The sequence below is a fragment of the Corapipo altera genome, unplaced genomic scaffold (genome assembly GCF_003945725.1).
Source record: "Corapipo altera isolate COAL_440 unplaced genomic scaffold, ASM394572v1 0, whole genome shotgun sequence".
Lineage (NCBI taxonomy): Eukaryota > Metazoa > Chordata > Aves > Passeriformes > Pipridae > Corapipo > Corapipo altera.
In genome coordinates this window covers 34,798,127-34,817,093 of record NW_020884872.1, presented here as the reverse complement: position 1 = coordinate 34,817,093, position 18,967 = coordinate 34,798,127, and the positions used below count along the sequence as shown (strand labels likewise).

Sequence of the window (18,967 nt, the reverse complement as noted above, 5' to 3'; positions counted from 1 at the left end):
AGTTTCATAATGAAAGCCCAAATGTTTTGTTGGTACAAAAGAGGAAAATGAACATACCTAATGGAGGAGAAATGGCCTGATGCAAAAACCACCAGTGTTAAGCACAACCAAGACAAATGCTGACATTGGGGCTATCTGGTTGGGTTTTCCTTTTGCCTTTCCCTTCCTCTTTCCTTTTTTTTTTTTTTGTCATTTTTTCTACTGTAACGCAATGCACTAAGGAGGATGATTCAGTCCATCGTGGACAGCAGAGCTGGAAGCACTACTCACTCAAAACCTCACCATTGCAATATGGAAATGTCTCATGGGAATGAGTTGTTGGGTATGTTGTCAGTGAAAGTGTACATGGTCAGAAAACTGTGTTATCTGGGGAAGTCATTTTGCATGACTGTCAGATGTCTTTCAAGACATCTCATAATGGCATGGTTGATTTTCTTATGTTTTGCTGTATGCATTTAGAATAGTAGGTTTCTTAGTGTCACCTTGTACTTTTTTATTTATTACTGATCTCAAAGCTCTAGCATTCTTGATATGAAGAGTTATTTTTAATTTTAGCATATGGGGAAGAGCTTGTGGGCCAGACAGCTACACAGTGCATTTGTAGGCAGCCATATGCCTTTAAGAATCTGACCTAAAATCTGTTGGGGTAATGCAGAGTCTCCATTATGTTTTGAAAATCAGACTTTGTGTGGATCTCACTACTTCTGAATCAGACCATCGTCAAACTAATAAAAATTTTCCTCTCTGTCTTCATGAGACAAAGCATTTTACTATTAAGGACTGTACCCTTTTGTTATATTTAGTGTAAAAAAGCTAAGAACTGTTACATTAGTAACAGTTATATATTTTTTCACAATATATTAGAATAATTTAATTCCTTTAAATATAAATCTTTTATATTGATCGGTATAATGATGTTAATATGTTAGTGATCATTCCTCATATTATCTCCATGAATACATATCCTGTATGTATGTGAAAGTGTATGATATTTGTTGCGGGCTTGTGTGAACCTGTCAAAAAGCCAAACATTTGAAGATGAATTAATGGAAGTTCCTACATTTTACAGTGATGCAAACTATGACATTAACATTGAAATATTACTAAAGACAAGTGATTTGACGTGAATTGCTGTATATATAAATAATCAATCCTACATGTCTGACATAAGATTGTTATGAAACCAAGCAGTTTTCCTTTTTTTTTAAGGAATGTATCTCCATCACTTGCTCTCCATCCCTTGCCGAACTCAAGGATATAGTTGGAAATTAAATTAATACTAAAATTCTGAGTTTCAGAGTATTCTCCCAGAACTAAACACTCAAGTCCCACAAAAATTTCAAGAAGATTTAGATATTCTACTTAATGGAAATTAGTGCACTGGAGTCACCTCCTCTTTTTGTTATAGCTTATTTTAGCATATACATTTAACTTTGTAATTTCTAATTTAAAAGGAAAAATTTGGTTGAATGCACACATTATTTCAGATGACAAATAAGGGCCTGTTTTTCCATTGCTATGCTTTCTGCATCAGTAATGTGCATGCTCAGCTCTTGGTTTTTAAAATAAACAAAACACATTAAAAATGCAAATAGAGTATTACATAAACTTCTTATTTTTTTTAAATATAATGTGCTAGCGCTAAAAAGAGAAAAATACTATGACATAGAAAACAAATCCATTTTCTGTAGAAAACAAGAAGTAAGCTAAATGGTTGAATTGGATGCAACACAAGCAGTTCAGAAAGCTTAATCTGACAGAAGGTCAGAAGAATATGTCTTCTAGTCCACTAATTAGCTATTGGGTGCTAATTTTTAGTTCTGTTTTTGAAAAGAACTGTGTCTTTTTACAGCTGAAAAGCATTCAGCAAATTACAGCATGTACCCTAATGTAATTATTTAATACATTCATAAAAATGACATTGCTGTTAAAATGCATTAGAAAGTCTGCTCTCCTCTTGTGGTTGCAAAAGGGACAGATAGTAAAACAGTTTGTAAAATTCCATGAGCAATAATTACTGTTCATACCAGAGAGGTTTTTTCCTAACTTGAAGCCAGTCATTTTCTCTGTGTGCTAGAAATGTTTCTCAGCACCTTATAGTTCATGTTTTTACTTATACACTGTTTACAATACTTAATTATCTTAGGATCAAGAGAGCTAACACCAAAATCACTACATATTTAGTGATACCAGAATACCTATGGATACCAAATATGCACTAACTCATTAACAATGAAATACCAACTTGAAGATTTCAGGCTATTATTAGCCTATTGCAGACAGATTACAGTTAAAATATTTTATGTTTAAGCCTATCTAAGCCAATTTAAAATCAGTATTTCTGAACTGCTGGCTATTTCAGACAATTATATTTTGTACTTTGTGGATCATCTGAGAAATTATCAGTCTTTTGATAGAATCAATAAGTTTCTATAAGCTTCCCTCTTTAGTTCTTAGGGTACAATAAAAGATGTTTCAATAACTATGTGAAATATATATATATTTTTTGCGTTACCTGCACACAGTTCAGCCATGTGCAGGTCAGCCATAATCCTTTGCTGGGAGCCCTCTGAATAGTCCTATGGATGCTGTCATGGTTGATCATATATTAAACTATTCTTGTGTTTGAGTATTTGCAGGATCAGATCTTTAGAAGAAGTGTGAGATTTGAGGGCTAGGGATAAGGGCATATATCAGATGCAAACAATTTTATAGAGACTTACCTACTCACAGGTCTTATTGATGAGATGGATTTAATAATAGTTAAATTGCTTGAAATTATCACAGTGGGATATATGAAAAGGTCCTGTCCCAGTGGGTTAGGTAAGGTTCAGCTCCCTTCTCTGTAGCGGCTGTAGCCTGCACTGACTGTTACGATGAAGATGAGAGAAACCTCAGAGATGTGGAAATTCACTGGGGAAGGCCTTGAGGGAAAGTTAGCAAGGAGGGTTGCAGTTGACTCTATTGAAACTTGAATTTCATCAAAATTAATGCTTCTCCTCCAGCCACACAGGAAGGCTGTGGTGAACTCAGGATATGGTGTCTCATTAATCTTCTTCCAGTGTCTTGCTTACAACATCATGTTTCATCTTTATCCTTCCTCAGAGACAAATTAAAGTAACATTTAAGCAAAGCTGTGATGGAAAAGGTATAGAGGGACAGGGAGAAAGAGAGGATGAGCAGAAGAGCAAGTGGCCCTTTACCTGTATATAATGGATGATAAGTACTAGACATCATGGGAGAGCTGGGCCTTTGGGAGACGGTTCAAGCTGGAAAAGATAATTTGAGCTGGTGAAAATATTGGCTTAAAATGAATCTTCCATGGATGATGGGAAAAACTAGAAGATTCATAAGGACACTAACACGCACCATTAACATGTTCTAAAACGAGAAGAAACTCTCAGAGTGATATTTTTTAAGAAGTTCAGTCTATGACGTCATTTTCTCAGATTTTTCAGAAGAGGTCATCTTTATAAGAGAGATGGGGATGCTGGCTGATCACACTCTGCTCTTCACAGGTATTAGGTGCCTTGGGTACTGCAAGTAACTTGTCTGGGCACATGTGTCAGAGGATCATGATACTGCTGACAGTATCTGGCTTGTTCAGATCAACTGAGGGTTGTGCAATGCCAACATTTATCCAGTGCCTGGACTTTTAGCAGCAGTCATCAGCCAGAGATTTTACTGTATTTGCATAACATTGTTATCTGCCAGAATGATATGTATCCTTGTAGTGGGTTGACCCTGGCTGGATGCCAGGTACCCACTAAGCCACTCTCTCACTCTCCCTCTGCAACTGGACAGAGGAGAGAAAAAAAAAGCTAAGGATTCATGAGGTAAGAGCTGGGAGAGGTCAGTTACTCATTGCCTTCATGGGCAAAACAGACTTGAAGTGGGGATATTACTTAAATTTATTACTAATAGGATAAGAGCCAAAGAGTGAGAAGTAAAATAATATTAAAAACACCTTCTCCCCACCCTTCCTTTCTTCCATGTTCTCCCTCCTCCACCGCAGCGGTGCAGGGGGACAGGGAATGGGGATTGTGGTCAGTTGTTATTTCTGCCGCTGCTCAGGAAGAGGAGTCCTTTCCCTGCTCCTGTGGGGTCCCTCCCATGGGAGACAGTCCTTGATGGACCTCTCTGGTGTAAGTCCATCCCTTGGGCAGCAGCTCTTCCCAAACTGCTGTCCCATGGGTCACTCCTCCATGGGGTGCAGTCCTTCACAAATGAGCTGTACCAATGTGGGTCCCCCACAGGGGCCACAAGTCCTGCCTGGGAAAAACCTGCTCTGGTGTGGGCTTCCCTCTCCATGGGCTGCAGGTCTCCAGCAGGACCCCACTCCATCTTGGGCCTCCCATGGAATCGCATGCTCCTTCATGAGTCCACCTGCTCCAGCATGGGCTCCTCCATGGGCTGCAGGTGGGTCTCTGCACCCCGATGATCCTCCATGGGCTGCAGGGGCACAGCTGCTCCACCATGGGCTGCACCACGGGCTACAGGGGCCTCAGCTCCAGCACCTGGAGCACCTCCTGCCCCTCCTTCTGCACTGACCTTGGTGTCTACTTTGTTATTCCCATATTCTCACTCTGCTCTTCCCTGGCTGGAATTCTTTCTGTGCAATGGCTTTCTGTTCTTAAATATGTTATCACAGAGGTGTTACTATCACTTTTGATTGGCTGAGCCTTGGCCAGCTGCAGGAAGCCCATCCTGGAGCTGGCTGGCTTTGGCTGCACTGGACAGGGGAAGCTTCTAGCAGCTTCTAACAGAAGCCACCCCTGTAGCCCCCCTCATTACCAAAACCCAGCCACAGAAACCCACTACAATCCTATATAAAGATATCAGATTTCTTATAAAAGGTTTATTTTTTTATTAGAAGAACTAATAAGTTAGAAGAGCAATTTTAGACTACTTCTGGCTTTCAAACAGTAAGGATTTCATTCAAGAAAATCCTGAATTTTGTTTGAAACTTTCTCAATATTTCCAAAGCTTTTTCTGTGTCTGTGATATCAAACACTTTGTGAAAAGGAAAATATCTCAGGCTCCACAAGCTGCAGGTTCTTGACCCATTTGCTTTTATGTCCTGAATGCAAATGTTTTATCAGTGGAAGACAGATACAAAATTCAGCTATTGATGGATTAGGAAACCCAACTGGTTTTACTTAAGTGTGTGGAACACTTGCCGTTGGCTTTTCTGAAAGACAGAAGTGAGCCATGTTTTTTTTACCTAATCCTTTCATAGCTTTTAGGTAAAAATATTTTTATACAAATTGCAAACCAAAATATTTCACTTCTAAGAGAACATCCTATTGAATTAGAAAGCTGTGACTGACTGTCTTATTTTAGGATTGTGAATGGGATAACTCATCATTGTGCCAGCTTAAATAACCAAATAGTTGCTGAGCATATTTTTAGGAAACAAAGGGTTGGGGTTTTTTTAACTAGACCCAATTATGAATGTTCTGATTTATTTTAGTGTAAAATCAAACCTCTGTTATGGATTGTATTTTTTTTTTTTTAACTGACACATTTTCCAAGGAACTAGCCTGAGCCTTCTGTGTTCACCATGTAGCAGCATGACATTGATTCAGAAAGTGAGTCTGTTCTTAAGGAGGTATTACAGCCTGTTCAGTAATGTTCTGAACCTGCCATGATCTGGTGGTTGTTCTCACAGCCCTTGAATATGGATTGTCTCATTTTTTTCTTTTTCTTTTCTTTAATCTGCTGAGAAACTAAGAGCTTGCCTTTGCTGGAAAGACACATTGCTTTATCTTTTTTGACACAGTTAATACAGTCCACTTCTTCCTTGTGGGCATTATAGGTGGGTCTGGGAGCACTAGCACTAGATATTACTTAATTTTCAGTTCCTCATTACTTAACCAAACTTTTAATGTTTGGGCTAAGAGCTTCTATGCCAAGTATTTGCCTGAGGCTGATTTATTTCTCCTTGTAATGCCAGATAAAACAGTTTACATGTTTCTGGCAATGATAAGACAAAATCTTAGGATTTTGTTAATGTCAAAAATTACAGTAATTTCATTCATAAAGGCTCTGGTGTTATCACAGTTTGAAAATGAATGCAGGCAAGATGCTGTTTTTGTGTCAGTGGTGGCTGCACCTTTGCCACCTATGGAATATTGCTATGATAGGTCAAGTCAGAAGCCTGTTAAGCACTGCAGTTTGTAAATCACCTTTTATGCTTTACTTGCTGAAGATTTTCCTATACCAGGCATGTCCCAAATCGAGACTGAGCATTTCTTTCTGCTGGAATCACAACCCTGAGTCATGGTGGGATGTGGCAATGGATTTGCCATATGCAGAATGGAAGAAGTCCTGTCAGAGATGGACTAGTGAAGAAAATGAAAGCAGTTCAAATGTTACAGAAACCGAAGTTTTTAAGGTGGTTTAAACAGGGTTTAAAATGGCTTTTACCTTTTTGCAGAGTCATTGCCTCTTCTTCCCAACACCCCCTGTGCTCCCACACAAGGTGTCCTGGGAAGGTGTCCTGAGGTGGTTCCCATTGGCCTTTGTTAACCCCTTTCTATTCGCTGTTGACCCTTCACCTGATGGTTTTTTCTATGTGACCCTGAACTTGTGATTGGTTCCCTTTTGACCCTCCTGGAAGCCTTATAAACCCCTACCCCACAATAAACTCTCTCTTTCGTCCGTCCCTCCCTGGTGGTCTGTGTGCTCCTTGCGGGGTCGCAGGGCCACGTGCTGGGGCGGGGGGAAGGGCATTCACCTCGCAGGTAATGGGCTAGCAGCCTAAAGCCTGGAGGTCTCCCCCATTCCCACTAATCCGTCGGTGGGAGGTACTGTGTGCAGGCAAATGCACCAGCACTGGGACTGGGCACCAATGTCCCAACTGCTCCTTGTGGCTGCATCTGAGCTGGGGTGGAGAAGGGCACTGCATCTCACTTCAGGCTCCTCCAGTCTCTCCACAGTCCAGACTCGTGGCTTCAGTCCTCCATGATCCCTATGAGAAGTTTCTGTCCTATGAAAAGTAGACTGTGAAGAGTTGATTGGAGGGACGGTGAACTCTTAGTTGGGAACCATTAGGATGGAGGAAACCTTGATTGCAAAACACTTGAGTTTGCTGATTGAAAGTCTTTTAAACAGAATTAAACTATGAATGTAGCATATATTATTAAATATCAGAAAATTAATAAGAAAGTAAGTATCGGAGCAGAGCTGGGGTGAGTAGTGAGGATGAAGAGAGGCATTAGGTATGTCTGAACTACAGGAGATGTCTCAGTCAGAGTTTGGAAATGCTTAGACACCACATAATGCTCAAGAATTGAATCCTTATTTTGGGGGCTGGAGTCTCTGTTGGGCACTGATTGAACATTTTTTTGCAGTGAGGCAGTTCTTGACTGATCTCTTACTTGCAAATTTACTGATGTTTAACAGAGATGAGAATTACCCCTCCTGGTGGGGATGTGATTGGAACTTTCCTTCTGCTTGGTCACCGACTTGTAGAAAGAAACTTGTAACTTAGTCACAACTGGTTGAAACTGAAGGGGGAATGGAGAAGCTAGTAGGAGCCTCAGAGCCAGGGATGATGGTTCCATAAGGAAACCAGCCTCAGAAGTGAGGGGAGAGTGAGCCAGGCCTGTGACAGGCAGATGCCTGCAGGGTGCAGAGTGATCTTGTGATTGAGACACAAAGGTGCTAGAGTGGCTGAGTAAGAAACTTAGAGACAAGGAACTTACTGTTTGCTGGGAAGCAGGCAGATGAAGTGATATGTGTATCTGGGGCTGAACCTCTCCCCTCTTTCCTAAACACATGCAGTTCCTTGATAAGATCAGCATCAGATCACCGGATTGTGGGGGTAAGGGAGGAGGGGAGAACAGCCCAGAGCTTTGGCTGGGAAGCTGAACACTGTCCTTGGTTGGTCAGGGCTTTCATCTTCCCGACACAGGGAGCTGGAGAGGGTGTCAGGAAGCCACTGTGGAGAAAAGGCAATGGGTAGTGTAGAGCCTCTTGCAAGGGAGCAGAAGGTGAGAGCTAGTGGGAATTTGTTCTGTGCTGGAGCAGAGGCTCAGTCAGATTCCTGTGGAGGAGATGTCTTGGGATGAGACAGGAAAGACTGAATGCTCTGGAAACTGAAATCATCTCCTCCGCAGACCCAGTCTCGGTCCCTTCTCTTTATCAAACCTGTTTTCACAGTGCCTAGTAGCCTCAAGGAAAGGTCCATGCACAGGACATTGTCCCGGCACTGATGCCAGACAGGCTGACAGCAGGTGTCTTTGCATCTCCTCAAGGGTCAAGTGCATTGGTGTGAAATACGTGTGTCATCTACATGCCATCGTTATGCCCTGGGGTAAAAATTCTTGCTTTGCTTCATTTTTTTCCCATTTTGCTTTAGAAAATTGCATATATACTTACAAAGAGCTCAAAAGATATTAGGAAGAGCAAGAGTCCGAGCTCTCTCTGAGAAGACAAGAAGTAGGACCATACCATTGGAGAGCTGTACCAAGCTTCATCTGTATTTTTGTGGTTTTCTTCTAAACTGTTGGGATTTTTACCTTTTCAGCTTTTATATACTGTTAATCTGGCTTTGTGTTTGGTGCTGTCTAGACTTGGAACACTTTTATGGGATACCAATAGGCATATGACATACCTTTAGCACTGGACTATGGGTTAGAGATGTGGTTTAACAAGCAGTGTGTCGCAGCAGTGCTCTAAATTCACTGTTCTGCAGCCCAGATGAGGTGTACCTGTAAAAAACAATCATGTGGGTACACTTGTGTCTCCAGAAAGCAATTCTGGGGGCAATTCTTCCAACAAGGCATTGTCCTTTCTCGTTGCTCACTAGCCAGGAGAGACCCACAGGGCAGGTGTATTCTAGGATCGCATAGCCCAGATGAATAAGGGGGAACAAGCAATCCGGGATAGGCAGCCCAGCCAGGGAACCTGCAGGGTTCATCTGTTCAGGAGAGAAGTGGGCTATACTATTTTATATGTAGGTACACCCATAGTTGTTTTGGTGTATGGGTGTGCAGAACAGAGTGGTTTTGACATTCAGTTAAGTGAGGTGGGTTGCCTTGTGTGACTGCACTCATGGGATGGAAAATGCTGTTAAATGCATCGGCTAAACGAGTACAAAGCCTGTATGGAGGAAAGGCTTTGTGCTTTTACTGGAAGTACTGTCTCAGTTAATTTTTCCCCTGGGGAATATTTTTGGTACAGGATGTATCTCTTCCCTGTAAATAGCAAAAATTGGGTGAATGTGATTATTTAGGTTCACCTCTTGCTGTGAAGGTGTTACGTGGCTGACCATTTGCATTATCTGCCCAGCCTTTGGGTGTCTGGGCATAAAAGGACTTGTGTGAAGGGGATCTGCCCTCACATCCTCTTCTGTGAGCCTGGCTGGGAAGGAAGACATTTTGTTCTGCATGTGAAAAAGAGATTTTAAATCTTTCTTTTGTAGTGAGTTTGAGAGAACTGACTTCAAAAACCTCCAAGTAGCTCACTGTAAATATGTTCAGATGAGTGAAATATTTGTATTTTTACAGCTCTTAAAATATATTTTATAATGGAGATGAAAGATGTCTTTGCAGTGGGAGGTACAGGAGTTACAGCAATGTTTGTCATCGTCTGCAGTATGAGCAGGCATAGTAAGAATTCTCCTGTATAATTCAATAAAAATGTGGTATGCCTGGCCTGTAATATTTACAACTGTCATAAACTTTTTGGTTATGTTGTGTGCGCTATCAGATCCATTTTGCTCTTAAAATCACACAAGACTTGATTAATTGATGGATCAGAAACCAAGAGTTTCATTAGAAACTTTAATAGAAAATTGCTATAAATGCCTGTTTACAAAGACAGTTCCCCTGAGGTATATTCATTCTTTGAGTGAAAAATACAACTTTTGCCGAGTCAGAGAAGCAAAAAACGATAGAATTTTTTTTTATTCATTAAAGCTAATTAAAAATATGTATAATTTGACCATATTGCAATAAATGCAGAACTGCAGCACATTGGAGTGTATTACTATATCTATAAGAAGAGCAGCTGTTCAGCATAGTTATGCAGAAAAATATTTTCCTTATTCTATTTTATTTCTACTCCTGCAAAAGCATACATCCATGTGTCATTTAGGCAGTTTTCTGTGCACATGCTGTCAGTCTTTTGCTGGAATATTTCAGTAACAGCTAATCAATTACAAAGTAAAAGTTCATGTTCAGCTTACTTATTAATTCATTTTCTAATGCCATGCCATCTTCTGGAGACAATCCAGCTAAATCAGGGGGAAAAAAGTATAAGATGCTTGTATCAGAAGTGAGGTGTTTGACATTAATGGTTTGTGTGCTGCCACTTCAAATTTCACATGCACTCCAAAAAAATGATGAGGCTGACTATTGATAATTAAAATCGGAAAGATACTGAGTTGTATGGATTCTATACTAGAAGAATTGTTCTTAGTTTGCAATGAAGAGATAAGGGGTTTGCTAATGTTTCAGATAGTACTAGATTAATTAAAAGAATTAAAAATAGAAGCAGTTTTCATTCTTTGAGTTACCATTTGGGGCCCTTAAGTAAAGCTGATGATGTTTCTGGACAAGAGAAAATCAATAGCATGCCAGTTTTAGTATCTACTAAATGTTAGGTAGTTAATAATTTAAAAAAAAGAGCTTACTGCTACACTTCCAAGGTTTTCCCTTTTGTCAGGGAAGCATCCATGTTCGGTTACCTGTTGGGTATTCCTTTGTATACTCACTTTCAGTGAATTAAAATGGCTTCTCCTCAAATAAGAGAAACTGCCCTCAGACTGCAGGGCAAGATTTTTTTGACAGCCTTGATATGAACCACCTCAAAGACAAGAGCCTTTAAAAAAGGAAAAAAAAGTCTTTCAAAGGTGTTCTGGCTTGTTATTATTTGACCAGCTATTGAAGACAAAAAGGGAATTGTAGTAGCATCAGTAGTCACAAGCAGAGGTGATTGTGACTGCTCAAACACTTGACCACAATTTCTACTCAGAGGGCACTTCTGAAGAATGAGCAAAATAATTTTGGGAAGTGTGTATCTTAACAGTTGTGCATTGCATGACTGAAAATTTTTTCTCTCTCCTGACCTGAGCTCAGGTCTGTTTTTTCTTCCAGGATGCACAGAGCAGATAGTGGAGACTAATTGGGGTGGAGGGCAAAGCCTCTATGTGTTCTTGAAATCCTGTGCCACTCTGGAGGTCAGGGGGCAGTTGCTGTGGCACAGGCATCCTCGAGGCTAATGTGAGCAATGACAGCCTCCCCGTGTTTGCCTGCTGGTCGTGATGCAAAGTGGAATGGCTGTAGCAGCTGTCTAACACACTTCTTTCAGGACAAATTCCTCCATCCCTCTATCTGACTCAGCCGACAGAAATGTGTCTGTGCATGGAGGGGTCCTATACTGAGCCCTGCAGCAGCCCCGGCAGATGCAGAAGCAGCATTTGGGGTTCAGTGCAGCCTTGTTGTGCCAAGGCTGTTTTATGTTGACTGCCTTTTCTTGGGCTTGTATTTTACCAGTGTTGCTGCAAACAGACCTCTGGCAAACTGTTTCCTTCTACCTTTTCCAAGTGTCAGAGCTTTGGAGGGCAGGATGGGCCTCAGATATATGCAGATCTTTTCCTTGTATCAGCCCTGGTGCTCTGAGATGCAGCAATGTTCCCATCTGCCCTCCAACAGCTCATGCTGAGTTCTGTCTTTGTTAAAACTTGTACTGTAGCAAGCTGAGACTTGGTCTGGGAGCTTAAGGTTTGTTACTGTTCCCACCTTTTCCTTCTTCCCAGAAAACAAGAAAAAGTCACAACTGGGCTTGTCTCACGTTTGCATCTGTCCATAACCTTCACACAAGATTTCAGTCCCAGCCATGGTTCCAAGTGTGATTATATGCAGTTTAGAAAAGAAATAGAACTCTGTTTTCAACTCTGTGAGAATTTGCTCCATCCATCAGACTAAGTGCTGCTGAAGAAGGAGAATACAGTGTGACACCTCACCAGATGCCCTCTTATTTGTGTCTTCCCATAGTTGAAGTTGAGATTTGACACGTAGAGAAACCACATCTGCCAGCTGGGTTTTTCTGTCATTCGGAGGGTTCTGGGAAAGTGGCTATAATGACAGAGGGAGATGCTAATCAGAGCTTTTGTAGAGCCTTATCATGTAATTTGTGTTGTGTTTCTTTTGTTGTACCATCAGTCAGCATCGTTTATGTACAGTCTTAAGTTGCTGTGTTACACCCAAACCTTTTGATTTCTCAACCAGAAGATCTTCTCAAGTTTCTTCCCCTCATGCTCCTTCTCCAGTTTCTCCATTAAGCAGTAGGAAGCTATAGGTGAATTGCTATGGGTGTTTGCCATACTAAAAAGATCCTGAAAATATCTCCCCTTTTGTCCAAGCAGCAGCAACAAAGCAGGACTGTTGGGTGGCAGGACCCCCAAAGGAGTGGTGTAGAGACTTAGCATGTACAATTTAAAATGCTTATTTAAAGTGCCATCACCAGGCTGACATCAAGAAATGGGATGATAAAGGCTACATAATGGGCAGGTGAAGTAGCACAAGGATTAAGCTGACGCTCTCTCATGTCTGTGAGCAGAGGTGTCCTTTCTGCTGTATCATATTCATGAATTTTAGAGAGATGACAAGCATCCTACAACAGTATTTTCCAGGAACCATGTCCATCTGCATTTAAATTACGAAGGTCATGTCCACTTGTACAGTAATTAAATTTTAATAAAATAAGAAGAATTTATAGTATTCAAATCTATGCTATAACTGAGCAGGATAGTTATCCCCCACACAGCCTCAGTACTTGATATAATTTATGATGAGCTCAGAATTTTCTGCAAGATGCTGAAATCAACATTGCATGTTAGGGATGTGGATACTTATTTAAGCACTGTGTTTGAAAATTGTGGTTTGTAGATATTTATGCAAAAATATTGCCAAAATAAGCATTGAAAACCTAATTTCAATATGCAGCTGCTTGTAAGCACAGTAATTAAGATATATTGGGTAACTTTACTACGTCTTTTCTCACCCACACCAGTGAGACAGAAGTTACAGATTTCAGATGCAGACTCACCAGATCTTTAAACTCCAGCCAGGGACTCAGGAGAAAGGTGTCTGGGAGAGCAGATCTGCTGCTTAGGCTGGTCTTGTCTCCACTGCTCTGAGCTCTTTGGTGGAGGGAATGTTCTTGGGATCACCAAACTCCCACCTCTTGCAGATGGATTAATTATTTTTGTGGATCTGCAATATTGCATTCTGGCATGACAGCAGTGGGTTAATTTAGCTTTTAATGTCTTCAAAACAGTTTTGACAAATGAACTCATTAACCCTCACAGTCCTGCAGGGAGGGAGAGAGAAAGTCAGTCTAGATATTACCAGGATAAAGGAACTGAAATGGGGGTTTTGACATTCTTCTTGTCAGAAATCATTGGGTGCCTACACTTCACATACCATCACCAGTCACTCATTGCTCTAAATGCTGTGTTTACACTCTGCAGCAGGAGATCGTGCTCCATCTAGCTTGCTGCTCCTCTGAAATAAATCAAGTTTTACCTCTACTTTTTCCTCCAGCTGGGGTGATGCTGGTCCCTGAAAGGAAGACGGAGGATGGGTTTGAGGAGCACTTCGGCTTGAACTACTTGGGACACTTCCTGTTGACTAACCTCCTGTTGGATATGCTGAAGCAATCAGGAACGCACAGTCACAACGCTAGGATCATCACTGTCTCATCAGCCACCCATTATGTAGGCGAATTGCACCTAAATGACTTACAAAGCAGGTACGATCTCTTTTTGGTATTCAGTGGTCTGTAGTAAGCCTGTGCACATTAAACTCCGAGAGAGTTATTACTGAGTACTGAATGTGGTAGGGTTTTGTTGCCTTTTTTTTTTTTTCTTTTTAAATGAATGGTGATTCTCAAGCAGTTGCTCAGTTGCTTAATATCTTTCAGGCTTGAACAAAGCTTGCAGCCTTGAGTCAAAGATACAAATAATTTATAAGCTTCTGAACTTAGTTTTTTATTCTGGTCTTTGAAAGCCTCACTTTCTGATTGCTATGCTGCGGTGATGGTAGTGGTGCACCGCCTGGACTCGTCACTACCTTATCAGAGAGACTCTCAATAACTGGGATGTTTTAAAATGGCTTGGGTGAATGCTAATAGACATCATCCTCAAGTGGATGCATACACAGGGGCCCTGCTCCTGCCCTCAGATGAGCTCAGACAGATGCCTGTGGCTGCTAGCTGCCTGCCTGCTGAGCATGGGGATGCTGACTTGGCTCTGGGGGGGGGCAGCTAGCCCTTCCTGCCCAGCTGCCTCACAGCTGCGCTGGCCCATGCTGCCTACTGCTCTTTTTTCCCTGGCAGCTCTGCCCACTGGCCTGCAGCTCCTACCGCACTGTCCTCTTTTCCCTCTGCCTCTGGCCTCCTCCTTGTCCTGCAATGCTCCTGACATCCCAGTTCCCGCCCTTGGCTTCCCTCACAGCTCTGCTCTAGCTTCCCCCATCTGCCTCCCAGCCCCAGGCTGTGTCATCCTGTCCATCCCTTTCCCTGTCCCCACCCCTGTGGTCCTTGCACCCTCACATATCAGCCTGGTGATTCCAGGCTGGAGCCCAATGCCAATGCTGGAGCCACAACTCCTGTCTGTGTCACCCTCTGTGCTTCCCTGAGAGCTTACTGAGATACGAGCTGTGACCACCCGGGGTTTTTAATCCATTAAGATGGGTTCAAATGCATGGACAAATTCTGTGTGACTGCTTTCATTTAGAAAATCTGTGGATGGATGTCTATGGGATATTTCTAACATTAGGAAGACGTCAAATGATGTGGTAAACGTCTCTGGTATCATACAGGAACTGTGTAGAGTGGTTTAGTTAAGGGAGGAACGGCAGGGTAACTGAGATAAAGTTGAAAATTTCCTTATGCAGCCATGTGTGGCAATTATGTGCTTATTAACAGGCTCAAACAGAGCCTGTCTTCTCATGGGCTCCGGAGAGCTTCTGCCTGCACAGAGGCAGTCTGAGGTCTGCATTAATTCCATGGAGAAATTTTGTCTCTATCCTTTGACAGAGACCTCAGCACGTGTTCACAGGTACCTGGCCCAAGGTTTCGTTTTGGAACAAAGACTGAAATTAGAGGGCTAGGCTGTTTCTACTGCAGACAATTTACATATGAATGCTGCATTAGGCATGTCAAACTTCTGATTACATGTTATAGCATCAGTTTTATTACAAGCCATTGTTTAAACTCTGTGGGGTAGTCGCAGTTCAATCTTTTGCTTGTAAAACAACCACAGGAAATTACCCTTACTCTTCAGTTGATGTGTGTATTCATTGTTTCTGATGGGCATGTGCTGAATGGCACCATGCAAGGTGGCTAAGGGGAATGCTATTAGTATGTCTTTGGGCTAAAGTGAGGAATGCAGAATTAATTGCAACTGTTCTGTGTCTCTAGATAACAGTAGTTTCCTTGATTATAGCATGGTCTTGTACTGTGCCTCTTTAAATTAGGATCATCCCTACCTTTGATTCATCATTATTAGCCCATGTTTTAAAGGAACCAGAAATGATTCAGTTAGGGAAGTTATGGTTGAGCAAGGACATGACCTGTCTGACATAAAAAATAATAATACACCAGTTACATTTACCTGCAGCATTTGTGCCCTTTACATTTCAACACTATTGATATAAGAAGGGCCACAAAGGATGACAGACTCTGACTGATTTTACCTACTCATTCCCACATGGATGTTCTGAATCACTCAGGGGCAGCAGCAGTGCCTGCTTTCCAAGCACACAGGCGCACAATTGGGACCCAGAGCAGGGTGTGAATTCAGCTCCAAACCTTTTCTTGGTTCAGGTGGAAGAAGATGGTCCTGACTATTTTTTTTTTTTTTGGCCTAACTGACAATAATCCCCCACTCAGATGAATCGTTTGTTATTGCCATAAATAGTGCTGCAAAAAACAGTGAGATCACTTGTGTGTTTGAGTGTGTGCCTGCAGCATGAGCGGGTGGTTTAGCAGCCCTAGAGGACTGTTGCAGGATATCATACACAGAAATTGCCTACACCACAGGCCCTCGGAGATACCTTGTGATTCAGAGCAGTGTTTAAGAGCTTTAATGGATGAGGTAAAGACACCCATGGTAAACACTGTGATAGAACAGTGTTCCACTGGTGCTGCAGTTCTCCAGTGACACCATCTATCATTTTTGATGCTTGTGTGAATGGAAAATAATTCTAAAAATTATCTACTCCTTTTTTCCTTATTTTGAGTTGCACTAGTTAGCCATAATTCATTTTATGACTTGGGTGTACGTTCCCAGATTGGCTGGTAGTCCTAACCTTGCAGGAAGGCAGCAAAACAATCGGGAGTCATTACTGGAGAAAGGGGGACTCTATTCTCTGCTGGCAGCAGACTGAATTGTTTACCATACTCTTGTCCATTATTCCTAGATGTTGGTTGGGCTAGTGTCCTGACTGGAGGTGAATGGCAGTAGCAGAGCAGGGATTCATCCATCAAGCGCAGCAGAGAAGGAAAGGCAGAAGACTGTCTTGACTTAAAGGAGACAGTAAACTGAGGTTCAGTTCTCTGCTTTACCACAGACTTTTCTATGAAATCCTTCTCCCACTCAGGAGACTGAATTGGCAGTCACAGCTGTGTCCTTTTCTCCTTGTAACTTGTCCTTGGTGCTGAGAGACCTGATCTGAAACCAGACGTCACCCCTATCAGTGACCACAGGGCAAAAGCATAACAAATAATTGTTGGAAGGCCTATCCCATGAACATTGTTAAATGCAGCTTATGTTACTGTCTTCCATGTTTCCTTTTAGGTTTGTTTCTGCCATCTTACCAATCTGATTTTCCCCATGTTACTCTTGTCAGCTCCTTTTTGGTGAGATGGTTAATCTAATTTTATCTTTATATTTTATGCATTTTACATTTTTTTTTCCTTTTTTTAATCTCTTTCCTTATGCCTGCCTGCTTCTTCACCTGTGTCTTTTGAGCTTTTTTATCTCAATTGCCTTTTCCCTCCCTATCTAAATTCTTTCTTTTTTCTGGACAGTGTCTTATTTCTGCCCACCAATTAATTTCCTTCCCTCCATTTATCTTCCTCTTATCTTCTTCCCCTGGACCCACTCCTTTTTCTTCCCTATGAATGTTATTTCTCCCCCTTCCTGCCCACCCTCTTCACACACACCAGTAGAAGAGACACAGCAGAGGTACATCAAGGCAGGATAGAGCTTGTTCCAAATTGGCAGGGCACAGCTTGTTTCACATGTGTTATTGAAAATGCAAACACACAGGAGCACTGACTGTTCTCCCAGTTCTTTTGCTGAAGGATATATATGAAGAACATCAAACACCTTTGTGGTCTTTTAGATCCAGACCATTTTCAACAGCAATCACATGAGTCGACAAGGGGATCCCTAAGGCAAATCATTCTCCTTCATCCCTGCTTTAAATATGACTATTTTCAGGGAGGTGAAAGTTTAACAGAAACACCATCTATCTGCAAGCATTTCAACAGTGGTGATTTCAGCAATTGCATGCAAAGCATTATACACCGTGTGCTCCAGCAGCACAGCTGGCATGTCGTTTTTTCCTCTTCTGCCTGCCCTAAAGAATACTTTCTAAAGTGACAGGAGAAAAGAACATGATCATGAGAGAATTTGGCTGTCTGGTTTTAGCAAAAGCTTGAAGAATAATGTACCACCTATCTAGGTAGAGATAGGCTTGAGCAGTGCACTGGAGTTCATGGTGCTCTTTCAAGGGTGGGATGAAGTAGAGTACTCCTTCGAGTACTCTACCAACCAAAGTAAGAAGGTATTTTAGGAAAATAAAGAAAAAAAAAGACTGTATTACCTTTCCCAGACTGTGGATCACTTAAATATGCACCCTTTCCCAGGAGTTAGTATCTTTGTGTGTTCTGTCTAGCTTTTTCTCCATGACTAACTATTACTTTTATCATCCTCTCTTTTTGCATACCAAATGGGCCCTGTAATGTTGTGAATCACAGATATACGAACTCTCCCACCACAGTAACACAGCTCCTTTTCTGGTGCACATCTTCTATATATTTAAGAAGAGTTAGTCACACTTTTCTTCTCTCTTTTCTCTGCTTTCCAACTGCAGAAAGAGCTGATGTTTTTTGAAACTCTCCAAGCTGAATATATTATATATAATTTCTATACTTTTTCCCTGTTGCCCTAGTGCATGAATCATGTCAGAGACAACAGAGGTTAAATTAAAAGAATTGCAAAATTCCCAGCTGCCACATGAGTAAAATAGGGTAAACAGCTCTGCCCAGCACCTGGGAGGATTCAGAAGAAACCAGACAGGTCCAGTTAGTCTCCTCTGTTAAGCAGTTCATAAGGAACTGTAACAGGAAGTTTTATGTACTGGTGGGAAAATCTGTCAAGTAAAGTGGCTGGAGACCTCCTGTTCTTGGATAAGCCATGTCTTTTATCTCTTCTTCTGTGTGTATGTTGTTTGTTGGTAAAAAAGGTTGTATTAAATTTGGGCAGAAAGTTGAGGATTTTTTTCCATCAGCATTACTGAAATTTTTGAAAATATTTTCCACGAACAGCAACTAAAAGCTAAAATGTTGTATTACTTTTGGAAAATATAAATCCATTTTTCAAACCAAAACTTTTGATTTCAGTGATTTCAAAATATTTTGGTTTTAATTTATTTGTAATTATCCCTATGAGTACATTGGCATTCAGATTTTGAAGTATGACAATAAAACTGAAACTCCAAACCTTTAATTTCTAAGCCATACTATTGAAGTATCTCCATCAGTTTCAAACTACATTTTCTTTTCCTTTTTTTTTAAGCTGTACATTTGTTTAAAGCAGATTTTTTTTTCTCTAAGAATGGTTTCATGAGTCAACATTTTTTCCAAGGAAAAGCTTTTATTTTTTAAATTCCTGGTTTGTTCCTCCAGTGCCTTTTCACAATTGATCTGTCACTTAAAGTTTCTT

General features: G+C 41.2%; 1 protein-coding gene across 2 annotated transcripts in view; it reads left to right on the top strand.

The window, feature by feature from the left end:
* The window catches only part of DHRSX (dehydrogenase/reductase X-linked), a 208,899-nt gene that overhangs the window by 148,282 nt on the left and 41,650 nt on the right, over positions 1 to 18,967 (top strand). For both annotated transcript variants that reach the window (XM_027643431.1, XM_027643422.1), the window contains one exon: positions 13,557 to 13,764. In XM_027643431.1, coding sequence (XP_027499232.1) covers positions 13,557 to 13,764 — 208 coding nt within the window. The remainder of the gene's footprint in view (positions 1 to 13,556; positions 13,765 to 18,967) is intronic.